The following is a 20,057-nucleotide window of genomic DNA, read 5'->3' as shown; positions in this document are numbered from 1 at the left end:
AGTTTCGGGGTGTGGCTTGATGTGGGTGTCTCGTGTGTTCGCAGGTGGGAAGAGTTAGCCAAATTATTTCGCCTGATAGCGTCAGCCGGCTGTTGTGCGACCTGACTGACTTTGGATAGCCTATCTCCAGGGCTAGTTAGAGATGGTGAATAACTTACAATGGAAATAAGACAATATGTTCATGTTGCACACCTTTAAGTTTGATGATTACTTGTGTGCTGCCAGCTGTGGGCAGGATTGAAACAAAACCAACCTTAATTTACGTTGTGATGCAGTCATGACCACAAGTCTCACAAAACTCAGTTTGACCAAAATGATCCTGACTCATATCGAAGCCTCATGCTGTTTTCTAAAGGAGAAGTTGATTTTTAGGGCCAGTTGCTCTTTAAAGTTACTGTATACTGACATGACCAGGGCATCTCAACTGTAAAGACAAATTCAAGTGTGCGCATAACACAACTCTGAACATGACAGATAAGAAGCAACATAGCACCTAGGCTATATGAATACAAAGAAACATAAGCCCCTGAAAAATGTACCTGTAGAATGGATACGTTATAAGACCTCGTCAGTTCTACCAGCTAGTGTGAGATTTTCAAATGACAACATCTGAGGTCACATAACTTAAGGGCCTATGTATTTTCAATATTCTGTTCACATACAATCTAACACACTAAAATGGCCATATTTTCTCCTCTTTCTGGCTGCCCTCCCCATCCCCAAGTTCAAGTTTGTTTATTTTTCATATACACATGAAATACTCACTGCAATGAAATGCTTACTTGCAGGTTACCCTCTCGACAATGCAACACTAGAAAAAGTAAATAACTAAGTGAATAAAATAGGAACAAAAATAAATGCTCAATTAAATAATTTCACCAATTTAATAAAGATCTTTTTTTTCTTTCTTTTTTACAAATAGTTACATAGCCTATATGGAAATAACAGACATGAGCCATGCATGTTTACCTGTAGAATGGAATAGGTTACAAGACCTCTATGATTCACTTCATTTAGCCAGTTCTACCACCTCAACATTGCTAATTTTAAAAACAGGGTAAATATGTTGTAGTAAAGTTCTGCTTCAGTCCACAGGAGGGCACTGTGTCACTGTCAGAATATATACTTCAGTTAGAAAAACGTTCTCGTCTCTTCGGTCTCAGCTAGCCAACCAGTCAGTAGGTCACTAAAGAGGCTTCTTGCAGTGCCTGCTACTGACTAGCGCAGCACATTGTATTGTTTATTTTTGTCATTAAAATGTGTCTTTTCATATCAGACAAAACATTAAAAAAAATAAAGGTTTGGGGCTGGAACAAAAACATCTGGGCTCACTGGTCAATAGCAAGACAACTGAATAGACCCCTGTCCCCTACTCTCAAAACACACAGGAAGTGAGAACCAGGGAATCATTACGAAGGAGAGAGAGAATGTGTTGGAGAGCACATATTACACTGTATGGGAAAAACATGATCATCTCTCATTTTACACAATATCCTGTGAAATAGATCTATAAAATGAATAGCGTATTCAGACCCGTTGTCCTTATCCACATTTTGTTACACTCTAGGTCACAGTCTAATTCTAAAATGTATTAAATAATTTTCCCCCCTCCATCAATCTACACACAATACCCCATAATGACAAAGCAAAAACCAGTAAAAAAAATAATATGGTCTGATGAAACCAAGATTGAACACTTTGGCCTGAATGCCAAGCGTCACATCTGGAGGAAACCTTTCTGGCTTGTGATACATTTCTAAAAACCTGTTTTTGCTTTGTCATTATGGCGTAATGTGTGTAGATTGACGGAGGGTAAAAAACGATTTAATACATTTTAGAATAAGGCTTTATTTAACGTAACAAAATGTGGAAAAAGTCAAGAGGTCTGAATACTTTCTGAATGCACTGTAAATCATCTGCTGGCTAGATGAGATATTGGGTACTGGGTAAGGATGAGTATAATGTTGTTAGAAGAAAAGCAAGATCTCTCATTAAAGAGGTTGTACAATACATTTCCTAATGGTCTAAAGCCATGCATGGGTAATCAGGACAATGTTTAACAAGGTATTGGACTAAACTGTGATGAGATTAATAATAAATTCTGCTTTTACTTTCATAGCCAAATGCAATTCGCAAGCTCTCTGCATAGATGATATCCCTTTGTTTCTCTCCGCCTCTCTCTACTGTCTTCTATTTCTTGTCCCTGCGTGGGTGTCCATGTTCTGCTGATGCCCCACAGATTATTATTCTGTGTGAAGTTCTAATTGGTGCAGAGGCATGCTGCCGTCACATGAGGGTAATCAAGTTGACTTCATTTGGACCCGTCGTTAAGACACTGCTATTAACCTTCTGTGTTGTCCTGACAACCAGGGAACAATCACAGTGAGTCAATTAAACAGGGCTGGTAGAGAGACTGATAAACAGAGAGGAAATCTAGTTTGACAAGAACTGACAGTGGAACAGAGGTGTCCATTCACAAATGTTATATCTATTATTATCATCCTGGAGTGGGGAGGGTAATCCTTCTGCATATTTATAAACAGTATGAGCATGGCGACATACTGTGCTAGAGAGAGGAGAATGAGTACAGTCTATGCATCATGCATCATGTGCATACGAATGTGAAGGCTTGTAGGTAGAGTAAGTGGAGTTGTCAAGATAGAGGCTTAGCTTTTTATTGGCTTTCTTTTCATATGATACCACTTCCGCTATCTGGGAAGGATAAGAAAGTGTACTAAAACGTGATACTAAACAATGTTTACTATCATGGCATCAGATTTCAAATTAAAGGTTGAGATTGTCGTAGCACTGTAGTGTGCGTGCGCAAACATACATGTATCCGTGTGTGTGTGCATATCTCTCTGTCAGCAACATACCATCCACATGACAACATTAATGGCGAGGACCGTTGGCACCCCTCCAAAGGGCAGGCCTTGCAGGACACTGCTGCGGGAGTGGGAGCGGTAGCACCTCTCTGCTGCAGTGATGTTGTCCTCCCCCAGAGAGTCCAGGAAGCCCAGCACATCCAGCTCCATATCCCTCTCATCCAGAGGGGGCGCCCCCGTCACAAACAGCTTAGAGTCCGCCATGAGTGAGTCTCGGCCTACGTCTCAGGGGCTGAAGTCATACAACCACAACTGAGAAGAGAGAAACAGTAAAGTGATTAGTATTGAAAAGGTATGCAATTTTAAAGAAGGAAACAACAAATAAGCATTTAGTTTGACGGTGAACACCATGTGTATCCTGTACATACAACTAATAAAAATACTAATAAAATAGGACAACAATGTGGATTCCCTAAGGGCCACTCTCAGCCTTTGTCTGTACATGCACAAAGAGGATCCCTCCAATGCCTTCAGGCCCAAGTGACATGGCATTGACCTTGGTCTGTGTGCCTACACATTTTATCTGGAGGTCACAAAGGACCCGGTGAAAACTAATAGCTTCCATTAATCCAATGAGATAATGTTTGGCATGTGCTTCCTTCATGTCGCTTGTTGCCATAGTAGTTTGTCCTTTCCATTCACCCCAATACAAAGGCCTATTTGTTAGTCTGATTCCAGAGCACCCCCCCCTCCCCCCCACACACACACACACACACACACACATTAAACAAGAAGTGACTCCTGAAACTGTAACCCAACACCCTCTGTAGAGTCATTTCTATCCTTGGGGATATTGCAGTAAGTGTGCATATCCAATAGCCTGGATGTCTTACTAAACAGCACAGCCATCATCTAAAGTATCTTCCCAGTGATAAAAACAGACAACCTGTCAAAAGGCCGTAGGCTGTCATCATACCGAGGCTTATTATTGTTCCTCTCTCAGAGAAAACTAAGCCGAAAATCAAACATTCTGGTTATAGTTGATCTTAAAAACTAGGATAGGTTTAACGTGTGCCTCCGCTATTTTTCACCCCATCAACAGTCAATCATGACATTTATGACTGGTGAAGCACCCACCGAGTGGTAATCAAGCAATAATGATATTCCCTGGTCTTGTCAGCAGGCCATGGCGGAGTGATGCCAGTCCTAGTATCACAAGCGTGTGGCTTTCACCATGAGCTGAGTATGAGGAAGTCATGAAGGTCTATTAAAAAGCCATGGATGGCCTCTATAAAGCCGTGTGAACGCAGAGCAGCAGTGGACTGGAGCGCCATGTGGAGATAACGAGCGGCCGTCAATCTTCACCGGCCCACAGACAGACAGGAAGTGGACAGGTCACATAGCCTGGCTGCTGTGAACAATTCAGTGGGGTAGCCTACAGATACAGCTTCATTCTCAGCAGAAAGACTTGTTAAAGAACCGCAAATCATGAGCAGGAGATGAATCGTTTGACCACAGGAGCAGGAAAATATTGATTAGAGTATGCACCACAACACTGCTTCCAATAAATGAGGTGAAGTACACTAAATTGGTATTATAAAAATGAAGCAATCCATGATACTACGTAGCTTAGAGGCTTTTCACTGTGTACTCAACTGATCCATGAGCAGCTTGCTGAGGTACAGAGTTTATTGACGGTATCTGTGGATTTCCCCGGGTATGGATGAGAACACAAATAAGCACATCACTCACGCTGCTGTGGCCTCGGTCAGGGTCTGAGCAAGCTAACTGCAGCTACGTACACTCCCAAGCTCTCTGACCAATCAATACAAGACCAATCTCTTAGCTCTACAGTGTTTGTATACACTTTTCACCATACAAATGGCCACAGTAAAGTCAATATCATCATCTGAGCCCCATCTGAACCTTGCTGTACTGCAAACTAATACTTAGACATGAGTAGGAGACATGTTTAACAAGGTTATGCTTTAATTTTGAGGTTCCTCAGACCTCGAGTCAGTTATTTGCAGCAGTAAAAAGGCAGAGAGCGAGAAAACGCTATTAGGCATCCAAACTGCCAAAACATTAACGGACTGCACTTTGGTGTGATTTGACTGCGTCAATGACGTCACTTCCTGTGAATCTCGGGCACTTTACGGTATGTGATGTCAGAGTGCACCATGGGGCGCTCGCTGTGTAGATGGAGAGCTGGAGCAACAAGCAGATATTTCCTGCAAGCATCAGTGGGCGAGCTGATGAACTGCTAGCAGATGCAAAAATCAGACTGGGACATGGCTACATGAATGGAGATTTGAAAATTACATTAAAAGCTATAAGACCACTAGGCATATACTTCACACTGGGCGCACTCATGTAGAGAGCTATCTGTGAAGAGATTGGTTTCAGATCATTGTGCAGCATCTGTCTGCCACCCAGAGCATCTGGGTTTCTCTGAGGACAACACTGGGAGGGAAGTTCCCATGGATACAGGACCAAATCAGACCCAACACGGTGTCTCTGAGGAGATGCGTTTCTACACTAGTGATCGAGTTTGCCCTCCTCACTGTCCCAGCATGTCATTTTCATTATCTGTTAAATGAGTGTTCACTTCCAATAAGAGTTCTAACCACTTAACTACAGTACAGCCGTGCACAGTAAAAAATAAGCTTCCCACAGACTTGATGCAAAAGCTCTCTTCCAACAAGCAATACTGCCAGAGACACAGTAATGTGATATCAGAAAGGGCTATCCAACAATGAACACTGCTGTTTATGCAAACACAAACAAGATGATGGAATAACACACAAATGCCCAACTGTGGCCCAACCTATCAGTAACCAAAAGCACAAGAGAGAATTGCATGACATGTATTAAAATTATATTTTCTATTACCTTAGTGTATAATGGTGATGCTCTATCATACTAGTTATAGATGAAATGATAAGGATCGAGAGGATGGTGAATATTACATAAATTAAATATAACCAATAAGCATAACCAATAAGCATTCCCTAAAGACAGTAGCTGTGACTGCATCACTTGGTGAGCAAGTGCAGACCACAAACCTGAACGCCCGTGCACAGGGAGAGATATACAATAGAGGTATACAATACACAGGGAAACAGCCCGACAATCTAAGGTAGAGATACTCACTCTTCAACAAATAAGAGCTTAACATACTGTAGTTCAGACAGACCTGCATCGGCTCACTGAGATGTCCCTCCCCTTCCTCCATAGCCACTCCTTGCTAGCTATAGCATCCCTCCTGAGTCTTTCATCATCAGAGGGCTGGATCCTGCTCCTGATGTGAAGTGTGACTCCTCTACTGTACTGTACAGAAGCGCCACACTACAGGGCAGGATGCTGTGGGCTACCCACTGTGTCAGGTCATGGGTCACTCAGCAGAATACGCTACACTGTTTTGTACAGTACTACACCCCACCCCTCACAAATGAACAAACACACACACTCACTTATAATTACCACCTCCAAAACGGCAGCCTGGTTTAAAAAAAGGCAATCAAGTAAAATGTACAAACATTTTCCTATAAGTCCTTCCGATTCTGTTGCCTGCTGTGGGAATATTAGAGCCTTGGGTGTTCTGGTCGTTCCTCTGATCCTCATTCCCGAATAAGAACAATGAGCCAATGCAGCAGATTAGAATCTGGATTTTGGCTCTGGCTATAAAAGTGCCTCTGTGCCATGACTGGCTGGCAGGCAGTACTAGGAACAGAGGCTCTACTGGCCGGAGCATCAAACAGTGGATGGGCAAAGAGCTGATCCTGAAACCTCAGTTTAAGGCGAGGAGGCAATTTAAAAAAGAGCAACGCTAGCTCAGACCGGCTAATCTGCTCAATGCACCAGAAAAACAGCAGAAGTGGATGTGTGCGTGCGCGCTCAACTGAGGTTTTGCTGCCATGATGCTCAGAAAAATACTTTATACAAACAAACCCTGAAAAGGTAAATCTGGGTAACACTAAACCTGCAATGCAAACAGTTCAATGGGTCTGCTTCTACCCATTACTCACAACCAGTTCAGTCAAATCATTCTCTGAAATCCATTATCTGCATCTCTGACCAACAGCTGTGTCATTCCAATTAGAGTACCCCTTCAATAGGTTATTGTGAAACACAATCAAGCCAGCAAACAGCACATTATGTTACAAAGGCCAACTGAGGTAGGTCTAGTCCATGTTTGTACCTCAGGATACTGATTGAAAGCAATTTTCAGTTGGAGTGGGTTGTAATCATGACTGGTTTTCTGATCAATGTTTCTGCCAGTGCATGAGAGTAACACACAATGATGCAAATATTTTGGATAGTTAGGTTAATATAATAGTTTGTTTAAAATGTTTACATGCTTTGTAAGAAGTACGATTTCCCTAATAATCTTGTCTACTGATGGGACTTTTGATAAATCAAAATAAACTTGGTTAAGTTTGGTTATATAAAGTTTGTGTGTGGAAACAATTTATAAGACGCAACCTTTCAGTCGCGCATAAGAGGGAAGCTTGCGCTATCCGGTGCTGGCACATGCGCAGATCAAATACACAACTGGAACACCGATTAAGCTGTTTATATGTCCTAATAAATCAAAACATTGCTCAGAAAACCAGATAAGCAGAGTAAGGTGTTTACATGACTAATGCCACACTCGGCATTCTGCCATAAATCAGTTTAATATCGAATTATTAGTAGGCATGCCATCTGAATCTGATTCAATCATTAAATTAAGTAGAACAAGGAGCAGAGAGTGATGTTCAAAACGTATCACACAAAGCAGCCAACGATTCTGAGATGTGCCCAATCAATATTCATCTTATAAGTAAGGCACTGATATACAGTAGGCATATCTCACTTCTAAAGAGGTCAACAAAAATATAGCTGTACATGACAGTGATGACAATGACAAATACTGTACATGTTGCAAAGGGTCAGCCCATGGGTAACAACAGTGCTGAAACATTTTGGCGGCAGATCAAAGACATACTGCGCCCAAAGAATAAACTAATTCTCCACACCTGACTCCATGCAGTATCTGACATTGCCTAACGTATTAAATGCAGATTAAAATAAAGAGAAGGATTCATAGACAGTAAAACCTTCTGTCAGACCCAGATTCATTAACGCGACCTGCTTCAGCGAGCAGATGTCACCAGGGGAAGAGAGTCCTGCCATGGCAGAGAAATTAAACATAAATAAAGTGTGAACTCAAATGGACTCAACCACCTTCGTCACCGACAACTGTCTGTCACTCTGGGATAAAGGACACTCTCCGAGGGCTTGCAATTAGCATAAATAAAACAATAGCAGATCCAGAGATGCTGTGCCTTCTTGCCCTGCCACTGTTTGTTTATGTTGGGGGGAGTTGTTTCCTTTTCCTGGAAAAGGCTACAGCTGGGAAAAGAGGTATATATATCTCCCATTCTCATGGTTGAAAAGCTACAATCACTGAGGTGAAGTCAAAATGGGATGTGTCTTTGGTGCCATGAATACACTAGAATTAATAAAAGAGAAAGATGAGGAATGTTCAGAATTTGGTTATAAACCTCAATTTACGATTCTGATAAATTTCCTCAGCATTTTCTATCATGTAAAAAAAGACCTTCAAATAGCCACTCTTAAAAAGCCCCTCTCAATTCACTGTATTTCTAGTCCATTGAACTATCAACCAGCCAGTGACATCCTGCTGACATGGGCATGCCGTCAGACCATAGGACTCACCACTCCCATCCTCCCCACAGGCTACAGAAATGTTCTGAAGCACCCTAATTGAAATGAAAGAGTGATTTTGAAGCACACACCAAAAGACTCCTGGGGGTGGTTTCTGACATCGCTCACTTTTCACAGGTCAGAGTAAAGCCCTTCGATAATCCTCTCAAATGAAAGAATTGAGATGAGTGAATATTGCCATATCAAAGCAACAGAGCAGCAGAGCTCTGATAACAGAAGGATGTGATATACGCATGACCAGCATCACACAGCTTGTGATAAAGACTGAATCTAGCCCTAATAGCTCCTATTATGTTAATGGTCATTAGTTATGCAATTGAATTTAAAGCCATAAGACTATCTTTCTACTAATACTGTAGGTTCTATTGGAAAAGGCAAAAGGCTGTTATAAAGCTAGTTTTTATGTCCGGTTTATTTCTGTATCACAGTTGGTTTAGGCCTGAGCAGTTCTGGTTGTCTGCAGACCACAGGCTACTGAGGAACGTCCATCTGTCCATAGAGATGGGGAAGACAGGGAGTCCTTAAGAGGCCCAGCCTGGAGGAGGCAAATGGGATACAATCTGCTGTTCCACCTGTTCTAAAGTGGGGGTGGAGGGGGGCTTTCTCCTTATTTACTACCTTCTCACTCTTTCTCTCATACACAAATGCACACACACTCAGAATGGCTGCTGAAAGGACTTTTCTGGCCAAGGCAGCCTCTTACTGAAGGCTGGGTGATCCATAACGTGACTGGAGTGATGACTGCACACACTGGCCTTGTTCAGCAAACTGAACACCTGTTTCCTGTTTGCACTGAACATGCTCAGTAGGCTCCCTAAGGAGCACTGTCACTGTGTGTATACCCAGCCTGCTGTATAGACTATGCCATTGATAATTATGGCCAGGCTGGCAGTTTAAGTAGCTCTCATTTTGTAGGCTACAAAGGAAGATCATTCATGCTACTATAAAAACTAGAGGCTACTTACATAAACATCTAGATATACTGTCTTAGATTCGAATAAGAAACAGTGGCGATACAACCTCATAACACATTTCTGTTGAGAGAGTTCTGTTCCTAGTCAGTGATGTCTAAATCAAATCTGCCAGACATCAAGAGATTATGATCAAACAAATGACATATTTAAAAAAATGGCACTGGCAAGCAATCTCATTAATGTTTTTAATCAACACAACTCACATATCACCCATGTAACAGGCAGACAGATGAATTACATGAATGAAGCCAATTCGAGGCACTCAGTAAAACCCACAAATCACAGGCTTCTCTCCGGGCTCCTGGGCTGTCTGACTGCATCTCTGTGAGTGGAGCAGAGTCCCACAGTTCAGAACTAGACCAAGCCCCAATATGAGGCCTAAACAAGTCTGAGGCAGAGGGGTCAGTCCAATACAGACAGCATAGCCCTAGGCAGTAGGGAGTCATGGATTGGGAATTTTGTGACCTGTGAGAGGGTAATATAAGTATCATTCCAAAGGCAAATGTGAGGTAGATACATGACACTGTCGGTACATGTCTATGGGGAAAAGGGATATATTTGATGAGAGAGGAAGTTTGAGTAAAAATAGGGGATTTACGAGAAACACATTTCTGGTTTGTAGGCTTATAGTATAGTGTTTGTACCTCCCCTCTGTCAGTAATCATGCTAACTGTGAGTTGGGTTGTGATGGAAGGAGTCCCTGAGGACCCACGTTGAATAGTATGGATGTACCGATATGACTTTTTCGGCCGATACCCAATATTTTCCTTGCCAAAAAACAAAACCGATATTAAACATTTTTAAGCATTCTAGTACAGTTAAATAGTTAACACACACACACACAGCGGTCTAAGGCACTGCATCTCAGTGAAAGAGGCATCACTACAGTCCCTGGTTCGAATCCAGGCTGTATCACATCTGGCCGTGATTGGGAGTCCCATAAGGTGGCGCACAATTGGCCCAGCGTCTGCTCACGTCTGCTGCAGACGCAATTGATTAGCTCATCTCTCGAGTCAGTTGTTCAAATGGCACTAGGAGTGTGTTCATGTTTCCAAGTTTCAAACATGTCCTCAAATACCATTGAAATGGCAGCAGCGGTATGAGAACTAGCACATTAATGAGCATGCAATACGGCTTTCCTCAGTACGAAATCCTCGTCGAACCACTGTGCTGTCAGACTCAGCATGCTCATGGGGCTGACGTCGCTGGTCCAAATGTCAGTCTTGAAGCTAATAGCAGTGACGCCCATAGCAAGTAGCTCATGGCTGTACGTTTCAACAATACTGTGTAACACAAGTAGGGCAACATCTGAAAAATAGTGTGTACCGGGGCTTGACCAGTTGGCGAAAACCATCATCATCCACAACAGAGGAAGGTTGATTGTCAAGGGCAATGAATTCCATTATCTTGGCGTTAATGGATTTCGCCTTTGAGTTGTCTCGCTGAAATTTTCTTACTCTTTCAAATGACTGCTCGACTTGAACTTGTTTAGTTGTTGGAAGTGTTCCCTTAGTATGTTTCTGTCTCTGCTTTTGTTCTGTGTAGCGCTGTATTTTTCATGGCGTCATTACGGCATCTACTTACGTTAGGTATGCATGTCAGTTTTGACATCGCTGTTAAACTAGACATTGGGCCGATGCCTATCTTGGCATTTTTAGCTAATATCAGCCGATTCCAATATGCTCACCGATATATCGTGCATTCCTATTGAATAGCATGAAATGTCACAGGGAAGCTATATGGTAATTAGGGTTGCACATTTTGGGGAATATTCAGAAGTGGAAACTTTCCATGGAATTAACAGGAATTAACAGAAATATATGCAAATTAATATTAATACCATTTAAATGTTGATTTTTTTGCATTGGAAATATATACCATATATGGAGACGGAAACATAAACCTTTTACCTTATCATAAGTAGACAATTGCAAATTATTAAATCCCTCCAATAGAAACAAAAATCTAGTTACAAATCGAACTTTAATTAAATGAGTTGACTCTTGAACAACAAAAGGGAATATTGAATGATCCCAATGACCCATCGCATCTCCCAGAAATGTTTCCAACATACATGATAGTCTAGAAACTAAAGCTTTGGTTATCTTCCTCTCATGCTTCCATGTCTTCTCCCTGGACCTCCTCAATGTCCAACTCTTGAATATCAGATGCTAAGGCCTCATCTTCACTGTCACTTTCCAACCTTGTTAAAGATGGCTCGTTGTCAGGCTCAAAAAGCCTCAAATTTGCCCAGATGGCCACCAATTTCTCAACCCTTGTATTGGTCAGCCTGTTGCGTGCTTTGGTGTGTGTTCCCAAACAAGGACCAGTTGCACTCTGAGGTGGCTGATGTTGGTGGGATTTGGAGGATGATGGAGGCAACAGGGGAAAGAGCCTCAGATCCACAAAGTACCTTCCACCAGGTGGCTGATGAGATATGCTGGCACGACTGCCATATTGCATCTCCATCCCAAAGCCCTTGCTTGGAAGTGTACTTCGCCAGACTGCCAAGAACCTTGCCCTCATCCAGGCTTAAGTGGCGAGACACGGTAGTGATGACACCATAGGTGTTGAATTCTGCACCAGACAGGATGCTCTTGCCAGCATACTTGGGGTCCAACATGTACGCTGCGGCTTCAAGCAGAAGTCTTCACGTTTTTTGATGCATTTCAGAACTGCAGTTTCCTCTGCTTGGAGCAACAGTGAAGTGGGCAGGGCAGTTCGGATTTCTTCTCTTACATCTGCAAGCAGAGTTTGAACATCAGATAGGATGGCACTGTCTCCCTCAATCCGTGCAATGGCTACTGCTATAGGTTTCAGAAGTTTCAGGCTGCTTACCACTCTCTCCCAAAACACATCATCCAGGAGGATCCTGTTGATGGGGCTGTCCATATCGGCAGACTGTGATATGGCCATTTCTTGGAGAGACTCCTTCCCCTCCAGGAGACTGTCAAACATGATGACAACACCACCCTAATGGGTGTTGCTGGGCAGCTTCAATGTGGTGCTCTTATTCTTCTTACTTTGCTTGGTGAGGTTGGATTGCTGCTATAACTTACTGACCCTTAACATACCTAACCATTTTCTTGGCTCTCTTGTAGATTGTATCCATTGTTTTCAGTGCCATGTCCTTGAGTAGCAGATTCAATGCATGAGCAGCACAGCCAACGGTTGTGATGTCAGGGTAGGACTCCTCCACTTTACATCAAGCAGCCTTCATGTTCGCAGCATTGTCTGTCACCAGTGCAAATACTTTCTGTGGTCCAAGGTCATTGATGACTGCCTTCAGCTCATCTGCAATGTAGAGACCGGTGTGTCTGCTTTCTCTTGTGTCTGTGCTCTTGTAGAACACTGGTTGAGGGGTAGAGATGTAGTTAATTATTCTTTGCCCACGAACATTCGACCACCCATCAGAGATGATTGCAATACAGTCTGCTTTCTCTATGATTTGCTTGACCTTCACTTGAACTCTGTTTAACTCTGCATCCAGCAAATGAGTAGATAAAGCATGTCTGGTTGGAGGGGTGTATGCTGGGCGAAGAACATTCAGAAATCTCTTCCAATACACATTGCCTGTGAGCAGAGGTGAACCAGTTGTATACACAGCTCGAGCAAGACATTCATCAGTATTTCTCTGACTACGTTCCTCCATTGAGTCAAAAAAAATCTGATTCCAGGAGGACCATGAGCTGTTGCTATCGATAAGGTGTCTGATTCATCATTTTCACCTCAAATAGAAGTAGAGGGACTTTTGTCAGAGGTTGCTTGTTGTGAGCGCTGAGGGAACTTTATGCACTTGGCCAGATGATTCTGCATCTTTGTTGCATTCTTCACATATGATTTGGCATAGTATTTGCAAATGTACACAGCTTTTCCTTCTACATTAGCTGCAGTGAAGTGTCTCCACACATCAGATTCCCCGTGGCATTTTCCTGTAAAAGATTATAATTTTGGGGGGTAAAAAACCCCAAATACAATTCCATGTACAGATAAATAGTTAAGCAGTTAGATTAAACAATTCCTTTGTAAGATAAATGTTTTAAAATGAAACATGTATGGAAACAGGGGAATTAACGCTCCTCAGTTAGCAGGCTCAAGCAAGCTAAAACCCACATGGTAGCAAAAACTATCTAGCAGAAATTGATAACAAGTTAGAAATGATTTAAACACTTTGCTGTAGGCTACCATTTACTGGTTAACAAAAAAAATAATGTCATAAAATATATTCACCCCACCCAGTAAAATAATCAAAACTTACCAGAAAGCATGTAGTCCTTGTCTCAGACAGTGTAGTAGTGTGGGCTCAATAGCATCTCATTAGTGTGCAAGATCTTGAGAATCAGCTGTACATGTGATGGAAGAATGGACTGCACATGCAGAGGGTTGCAATTCCATTGAATTAGGGATAGTTTAACCAATATATGTCACAAGACCTAGAATTGCCTTGTGTATCCCACAAAAAAAGGTTCACTATTATAAGCTAACTTTTTTGATGAATTTAAGCAAAATTCCCAGGCTTAACTTCCCATGGAAAATCTCTGAAAAAGATTCTGGAAATTTTCCTGGAAAGTTTCCGACCCTTTGCAACCCTAACGGTAATACAAAAAAAAAAAAGAGCAGAGGAGGACGTTACACAATCACACGATGTTTGTGAAAAATATTTGATTTCCACAGATTGAACAGGTAATGGGGGAGGGTTTGGGGGCTTTCAAAATATGACTGGAAGAGAGGAGTCACAGTAATAAACTCAGCAACAAAAACAAAAATTCCCCTTTTCAGGACCCTGTCTTTCAAAGATAAGATAACTTCACAGATCTTCATTGTAAAGGGTTTAAACACTGTTTCCCATGCTTGTTCAATGAGCCATAAACAATTAATGAACATGCACCTGTGTGTCTTAACGACCGTTCCAAACAAGTTGCAGATGGTAGGCAATTAAGGTCACAGTTATGAAAACTTAGGACACTAAAGAAGCCTTTCTACTGACTCTGAAAAACACCAAAAGAAAGGATGCCCAGGGTCCCTGCTCATCTGCGTGAACATGCCTTAGGCATGCTGCAAGGAGGCATGAGGACTGCAGATGAGGCCAGGGCAATAAATTGCAATGTCCGTACTGTGAGACGCCTAAGACAGCGCTACAGGGAGACAAGACGGACAGCGCGTCTTCTTCGCAGTGGCAGACCACATGTAACACCTGCACAGGATCGGTACATCCGAACATCACACCTGTGGGACAGGTACAGGATGGCAACAACTGCCCGAGTTACACCAGGAACGCACAATCCCTCCATCAGTGCTCAGACTGTCCGCAATAGGCTGAGAGAGGCTGGACTGAAGGCTTGTAGGCCAGGTCCTCACCAGACATGACCGGCAACAACGTTGCCTATGGGAACAAACCCACCGTCGCTGGACCAGACAGGACTGGCAAAAAGTGCTCTTCACTGACGAGTCGCAGTTGTGTCTCACCAGGGGTGATGGTCAGATTCGCGTTTATTGTCAAAGGAATGAGCGTTACACCGAGGCATGTACTCTGGAGCGGGATCGATTTGGAGGTGGAGGGTCTGTCATGGTCTGGGGAGGTGTGTCACAGCATCATCAGACTGAGCTTGTTGTCATTGCAGGCAATCTCAACGCTGTGCGTTACAGGAAGACATCCTCCTCCCTCATGTGGTACACTTCCTGCAGGCTCATCCTGACATGACCCTCCAGTATGACAATGCCACCAGCCATACTGCTTGTTCTGTGCAAGATTTCCTGCAAGACAGGAATGTCAGTGTTCTGGCATGGCCAGCGAAGAGTCCGGATCTCAATCCCATTGAGCACATCTGGGGCCTGTTGGATCGGAGGGTGAGGGCTAAGGCCATTCCCCCCAGAAATGTCCGGGAACTTGCAGGTGCCTTGGTGGAAGAGTGGGGTAACATCTCACAGCAAGAACTGGCAAATCTGATGCAGTCCATGAGGAGGAGAAGCACTGCAGTACTTAATGCAGCTGGTGGCCACACCAGATACTGACTGTTACTTTTGACCCCCCCCTTTGTTCAGGGATACATTATTTCATTTCTGTTAGTCACGTCTGTGGAACTTCTTCAGTTCATGTCTCAGTTGTTGAATCCTATCTTCAAACAAATATTTACCCATGTTAAGTTTACTGAAAATAAACGCAGTTGACAGTGAGAGGACTTTTCTTTTTTTCTGAGTTTACATCTCAGCATATCACATGTGATGCATTCTAGGGCACTGTTTCTCTATATATAGGCCTAGTGCATTCGGAAAATATTCAGACCGCTTCACTATTTCCACATTTCGAAAGTTACAGCCTTATTCTAAAATGGAAGAAATTGTTCCCCCCCCCATCAATCTACACACAATACCCCATAATGACAAAACAAAAACAGGTTTTTAGAAGTTTTTGCTAATTTATTACAAATAAACTGAAATATCACATTTACATAAGTATTCAGACCCTTTACTCAGTACTTTGTTGAAGCACCTTTGGCAGCGATTACAGCCTCAAGTCTTCCTTGGGTATGACGCTACAAGCTTGGCACACCTGTATTTGGGGAGTTTCTCCAATTCTTCTCTGCAGATCCTCTCAAGCTCTGTCAGGTTGGATGGGGAGCATCGCTGCACAGCTATTTTCAGGTCTCTCCAGAGATGTTCGTTTGGGTTCAAGTCTGGGCTCTGGCTGGGCCACTCAAGGACATTCAGAGACTTGTCCCGAAGCCACTCCTGCGTCGTCTTGGCTGTGTGCTTAGGGCCATTGTCCTGTTGGAAGGTGAACCTTGGTCCCAGTCTGAGGTCCTGAGTGCTCTGGAGCAGGTTTTCATCAAGGATCTCTCTGTACTTATCTCTGTTCATCTTTCCCTCGATCCTGACTAGTCGCCCAGTCTCTGATGCTGCCACCACCATGCTTCACCGTAGGGATGGTGCCAGGTTTCCTCCAGAAGTGACGCTTTGCATTCAGGCCAAAGAGTTCGATCTTGGTTTCTCATGGTCAGAGTCCTTTAGGTGCCTTTTGGTAAACTCAAAGCGGGCTGTCATGTGCCTTTAACTGAGGAGTGGTTTTCATCTGGCCACTCTACTATAAATGCCTGATTGGTGGAGTGCTGCAGAAATGTCTGTCTCCACAGAGGAACTCTAGAGCTCTGTCAGAGTGACCATCGGGTTCTTGGTCACCTCTCTGAGTAAGGCCCTTCTCCCCTGATTACTCAGTTTGGCCGGGTGGCCAGCTCGAGGAAGAGTCTTGGTGGTTCCAAACTTCTTCCATTTAAGAATGATGGAGGCCACTGTGTTCTTGGGGACCTTCAATGCTGCAGACATTTTTTGGTACCCTTCCCCAGATCTGTGCCTCGACAAAACCCTTCCTTGGAGCTCTACGGACAATTCCTTCAACCTCATGGCTTGGTTTTTGCTCTGACATGCACTGTCAACTGTGGGACCTTATATAGACAGGTGTGTGCCTATCCAACTCATGTCCAATCAATTGAATTTACCACAGGTGGACTCCAAGTTGTAGAAACATCTCAAGGATGGTCAATGGAAACAGGATGCACCTGAGCTCAATTTCAAGTCTCATAGCAAAGGGTCTGAATACTTATGTAAATAAAGTATCTGTTTTTTATTTTTAATACATTTGCAAACATTTCTAAAAACATGTTTTTGCTTTGTCATTATGGGGTATTGTGTGTAGATTGAGGATTTCTTTTTAAATCCATTTTAGAATAAGGCTGTAACGAAACAAAATGTGGAAAAAGTCAAGGGGTCGGAATACTTTCCAAATGCAGGGGGCGGCAGGTAGCGTAGTGGTTAGAGCATTGGGCCAGTACCTGAAAGGTTGCTAGAACGAATCCCTGAGCTGACAAGGTAAAAATCTGTCGTTCTGCCCCTTAATAACAAAGCAGTTAGCCTAGAAACAGTGGGTTGTCATTGTAAACAATAATTTGTTTTTAACCGACTTGCCTAGTTAAATAAAAAATCACAGTAAATTAAGAAAGGGGCTAATAATGGCTGCTAATAATGGCTTCTCAATGCCTCGTGTGTGACTGCAAGCATAAAATAACTTAAGGTGGAGTAGCAATTAGCATGTTGCTTTGGGGATTGGTAATGTTTGAGTTTACATCCCACTGGTGATTGCAGTAACACACTGATATGGCAATCTAATCTAAACCACATTTATCAGACATCTTAGAAGAAGAAGCTGATGTAACCGTTGCTGGTTTTATTTAATTAGGTTATAGCCTTCAACCTAAATGTATTCAAAGTGACCCGAGAGTAACAGGCTGTGCATGGGCACTAATCAACACAATGCCGGCGACGGTATAGTGAGGGGTGTGTCTGTCAGTGGTGTAAATCTCTGCAATGTACCTTCAGTGTCGCACTAACCGACTGACTCCTGCACAATATTACATTATCCTGACGTACTGGCACGCATCGTAACTAAATAGGTCCTTTATGAAAAAAAGAGTTGTTTCCTAACAGACCGAGAGACTACAACAAGTTCTTCAAATGAACCAATAGCCTACATATTGATTGATGTCTTCATCAATTCTCCAGTGCTGCACATCAAACCTTTTAGGGAAATGTGGATTATTCTGGCATGCATGAGGAGACAGGGTTTTCGATTTCCTCTGTGATTCCGTTGGTTTTATTAGCTGTTCACTGCTGTAGGCTACTATCAAGCTACAATCAAAACAGTCAATCCGCCCACTTTTTAAAAGCTGTATAACTTAACCAAAACCAGCCACCGCTCGCCAAATAGAATTAGATTGCACAAATGCAAAAATTGATTTAAACGCCCAATGAATATGTGGCTTACCTCTCAAATGCTCCTTATCGCTAGCGTCCGGTTGGGATGGATGCTGCATTGCTGCTGCTCATTTTGCATCAGTTCCAAGAAACAAGAGCAGGAACTCCCACCTGCTCAGGGGTTGGCTAACTGTAAATTAGACACCAGTCCAAGATAAGGGAACAAACGTGGTTTAGCATAGACAATTGACCATATGTTATTGTTTTGACTGCATTTCTATATTGAGTATTATTATTTTTATTTATCCTTTATTTAACTAGGCAAGTCAGTTAAGAACAAATTTTTATTTACAGTTTGAACAGTGGGTTAACTGCCTTGTTCAGGGGCAGAACGACAGATTCTTACCTTGTCAGCGCGGGGATTCGATCTAGCAAACTTTCGGTTTAACCACTAGGCTACATGCCGCCCCGTTATAGGCTATGATCGGATCTGGATCGGCTATGACAGTTCACTTTTTTCACACTTAATATGAAATTGTGCAATGGCGGGTCTATTAGCATACACATGTTTTAATTTGACATATGACATTGAGCTGCGTTTAAGAAGTCGGTTTTAATTAATATGGAGCAATATCATATTCGTGTAGCCTATCAGTGTAAGCTAAAGCTACTGTCTGTATGTATGTTTGGAAAGTTAAAGTTTTTCAAGTAGATGCATCTGTTAATGCTTAGACCACTGCCACACTCAGGGAGTTTGAAGAAGCATCATCGCCACCTGTTGGAGAATAATTTTGACAAACATGCGCTTTGCGACTTGTGCAGACAAAAAACGATGTGTAGCCTAGAGAAGATGGCCATGGCTAGAAATACTACAGCTTTTGTCAAATTAAATAAAATTGTATTTGTCACATGCGCCGAATACAACAGGTGTAGTAGACCTTACCGTGAAATGCTTATTTACAGGCCCTTAACCAACAATGCAGTTCAATAAATAGAGTTAAGAAAATATTTACTAAATAAACTAAAGTATATATTTTTTTTTATAAAATCAAAAAGTAACAAGAAAAGTACATAACAACAGCGAGGCTATATACAGGGTCAATGTGCCGGGGTACAACAGGTTAGGTAATTTGTAATGTGACTATGGATAGATCGAAAGGGAAAGTTCACCCTGGCTCTACCACTGCACATATATAGTCATTACTACATTAACAACATTACGTTTTTGTCATGAACATCAAAATTATCCACACCACAAGCTAGAACGAACGCAATTTCATTTTACTGGTACAATCATAATAATAGTATTCTATATAACAGAACCGAAAATATAGTAGCATAGCCTAACGACGTCAGCATGCTTCAGTTCTGTTTGTCCATTTTGAGAAGCCGTAGTCAGTATACGCTTCCTCAATTAGTCAGCATTAATCTAAGATAACTCAAGACATCTGTTATTCATTTTTACGTTTTTGGCTAGGAGATCTTAGTCGCGCAATTTTAAATCAAACTACGATGTTTGGTGCAGTATTTCTAAATGAAAACGAGTCGTCTCTCGTTGAACGATAAACACTTTATTGAAGAATTCCTAAAGTTGACCAATCGCTTACGAATGGGCGTAGACTCCCGATCTTCCGCTGGCCTCGAGAAAATAAATGTGTCCGAACAGCCGAAAAAACCCTTACCGATGTCTAAAACGTCACAACTCTCCCGTTACTGTTTCGGTTGGGAAGAATGCATAAAAAATAAAAATAAAATCTTATGAGATTTTAGGATGATTATG

General features: G+C 42.4%; 1 protein-coding gene across 4 annotated transcripts in view; it reads right to left on the bottom strand.

Moving 5' to 3' along the window:
• LOC139553566 (calcium permeable stress-gated cation channel 1-like) overlaps positions 1–18,472 on the bottom strand; it is a 36,575-nt gene extending 18,103 nt beyond the window's left edge. For 2 of the 4 annotated variants that reach the window (XM_071366037.1, XM_071366040.1), the window contains exons 1-2: positions 18,348–18,472; positions 2,877–3,137 (exon numbers count right to left, since the gene is read on the bottom strand). In XM_071366037.1, the coding sequence (XP_071222138.1) occupies positions 2,877–3,089 (213 nt within the window). In that variant the 5' untranslated portion in view covers positions 3,090–3,137; positions 18,348–18,472. Of the gene's footprint in view, positions 1–2,876; positions 3,138–6,298; positions 6,561–18,347 lie in introns of those variants that run through there. The other 2 variants (XM_071366038.1, XM_071366039.1) reach the window with 2 other exon arrangements.
• Positions 18,473–20,057: the final 1,585 nt, after the last annotated feature.

This window comes from Salvelinus alpinus, chromosome 25 (genome assembly GCF_045679555.1).
Source record: "Salvelinus alpinus chromosome 25, SLU_Salpinus.1, whole genome shotgun sequence".
Lineage (NCBI taxonomy): Eukaryota > Metazoa > Chordata > Actinopteri > Salmoniformes > Salmonidae > Salvelinus > Salvelinus alpinus.
This window is presented reverse-complemented; position numbering and strand designations above follow the sequence as displayed.